This window comes from Priapulus caudatus, unplaced genomic scaffold (assembly GCF_000485595.1).
Source record: "Priapulus caudatus unplaced genomic scaffold, Priapulus_caudatus-5.0.1 Scaffold822, whole genome shotgun sequence".
Taxonomy (NCBI): domain Eukaryota; kingdom Metazoa; phylum Priapulida; class Priapulimorpha; order Priapulimorphida; family Priapulidae; genus Priapulus; species Priapulus caudatus.
Window position 1 is genome coordinate 144,574 of NW_014577883.1, and position 2,294 is coordinate 146,867.

At 48.8% G+C, this 2,294-nt stretch overlaps 1 protein-coding gene across 1 annotated transcript in view; it reads left to right on the forward strand.

Moving 5' to 3' along the window:
• The window catches only part of LOC106813768 (helicase domino-like), a gene marked incomplete at its 3' end in the record, with an annotated part of 12,778 nt that extends 10,487 nt beyond the window's left edge, over positions 1 to 2,291 (forward strand). Inside the window, exon 15 of the mRNA XM_014817989.1 lies at positions 2,073 to 2,291. Coding sequence (XP_014673475.1) covers positions 2,073 to 2,291 — 219 coding nt within the window. The remainder of the gene's footprint in view (positions 1 to 2,072) is intronic.
• Positions 2,292 to 2,294: the final 3 nt, after the last annotated feature.

Sequence of the window (2,294 nt, forward strand, 5' to 3'; positions counted from 1 at the left end):
CCTCCGCAGGGTTACCGTCACCGCCACCTTACACACAATAGTGCAATACCGTCACACTGCTGCCCAGGGCCGGCTCCACCGCCTTTACACCCCCCGCAGTACCGTCACCACCACCTTACAACATCGTGCAGGTACGTCACCTCCCCTTACCACACGATAGTAGCAGTATCGTCACCACCGCCTTACACACCTCCGCAGGGACCGGTCACCTCCACGTACACCACATAGTGCAGGTATCGTCAACCACCGCCTTACACCTCCGCAGGTACCGTCACTCCACCTTACGACACATAGTGCCAATTACCGGTCACGCACTGCATCACAGGGGCGGCTCCACGCCTTACCACACCCCCGCAGGTATCGTCACCTCCCGCTCCCATGGGGCCCGCCAGCACCGACGGTCACTCTATCTTTGGAGTAGTGTGGTCAGAAGGCACTAACAGGGTCATGGCCCCGGGTGTGTTTAGCGGCTTCCTCTGTTGAGATGTTGGGGTGGGCATGGGTAGGTCCCTTACCAGTCTCAGGCGACTGTAGGTACAGTAGATGTACTAGGGTGCAGGATTGAGTTCAGTGATCACCTTCCATTGAAATCTGGTGGATTGAATGTACTTGGGGAGCTGTTTGGCGATTCAGAAAGCCCCTGGTAAGGGTCACGGAAGCAGGGTATTTAGCCAGGACAGAGTATTGTGGGAAGGACTGAAAAATATTTGGGGAGTGCATTTTTTGTACGTGGGTCTCGGTCGTAATATTTAGGCTGTGCTACTAATTTTGACCGTGCAATCACGGCTGACGGCTCGCTGGGTAATACGTTGCAGGAAGTATAGCAGGGACGTTTTGCATTGGCGCGAAAGCTGATGGTGGTAGACAGACGCTGAAACACGAGCCTAGCGAGCAGTGAGTTTGGCGAGGAGTTAGACTAGATTACAGCAGGATGTTCGTGTGTCTTCAGGGCTCCGCCGGCTGGCAGCGAGGCGGGGGTCATCGCTGGCGGCGGCCGTGCAGGCACACCTGAGGCCACGATCACTCCGCAACGGGATGCGTCACACGCCAGCCCATCTCATCCGTCTTACGGACAAATCATCGGCCTCCGAGGAGGAGGATAGTGGAGCGAGCAAAGCAGGTAGGGGGGCGCCGCTACGGCTAAATACAGTAATAACGATAATAAAATAATTTTAAATTTATTTAAAGCACATTGTTAGCAGGCACCAAAGAGATGGGTTGCGCCAGTAATGTTGGGTGTGGTAGGCAGTCTACGAGCACTATATAGTACCAGTCACGGATTTGGGTAGAGTGAGGGGGAGCGGTTTCTCGCGATCAGATTCAAGTACACAGTAGAGGTTAGGGTTGGTGTTTCTTAATTATTAAGATTTTCACGTAATATGAGGCTAATTATAAACGATTCTGTGTGCTCGTTAGTGAGGCGCGATCACTGTGGGTTTCCAAGGCAGTGATGTAGATTATATAGTCACCATATGCAGGGTGCGAAATTAACGCGAGTCCGGAGTCAAATGCTCCCTGATTTACTGTCGGACTCCCTGATTTGACATATGCAGGAGTCCGCGTGACTCCCTGCAAATTTTGCCATACTGACTAGTTCATTCCAGAGCACAGCCTTGCAAAATTACCGTATTTTTTCATCAAATGTCCAAAGAAAATTTGGCAGACATGCAACCGCATGAATCTTCAAAATAAGCACATGCGTTATTGTTATATCTTTAATTTTGAAATTCAGACTGCGGGCTCTCTCATTTTGCCACGGACTCTTTCTTTTTGAGGGCAGGGAGTCCGTTGGACTCCCTTGTTCAAAAGTTAATTTCTACCCCTGATATGTGTATGTATTCAGAGGCCTTGGAAGTAAATAAAAACATGATAAAAATGCAATAATATTGCAGTGCAGTGATGCTGCATCGCCTGTATTCCACTGTGCTAATCAAATATGTCCTATCAATCATTTATATGTTTGTGTATACATATAATATATATATATATATATGTATATACATACATATTATATGTTAGTGTGTATGTGTATAGTCTAATTGTCGATCTTGATTTGTGTTTTGTTCGTATAGAAGGAAGGGGAGCCTAAGGAGATCACTGATATTGCCGCGCAGGTGCAGAGTCTGCAGCCGACCGGTTACACGTTATCAACAACCCAGGTACGCACATCCTCCTTACCTGTTATCACATACAACACAGGTACGCACATCCTCCTTACCTGCCATCACATACAACACAGGTACGCACATTCTCCTCACCTGCCATCACATACAACACAGGTACGCACATTCTCC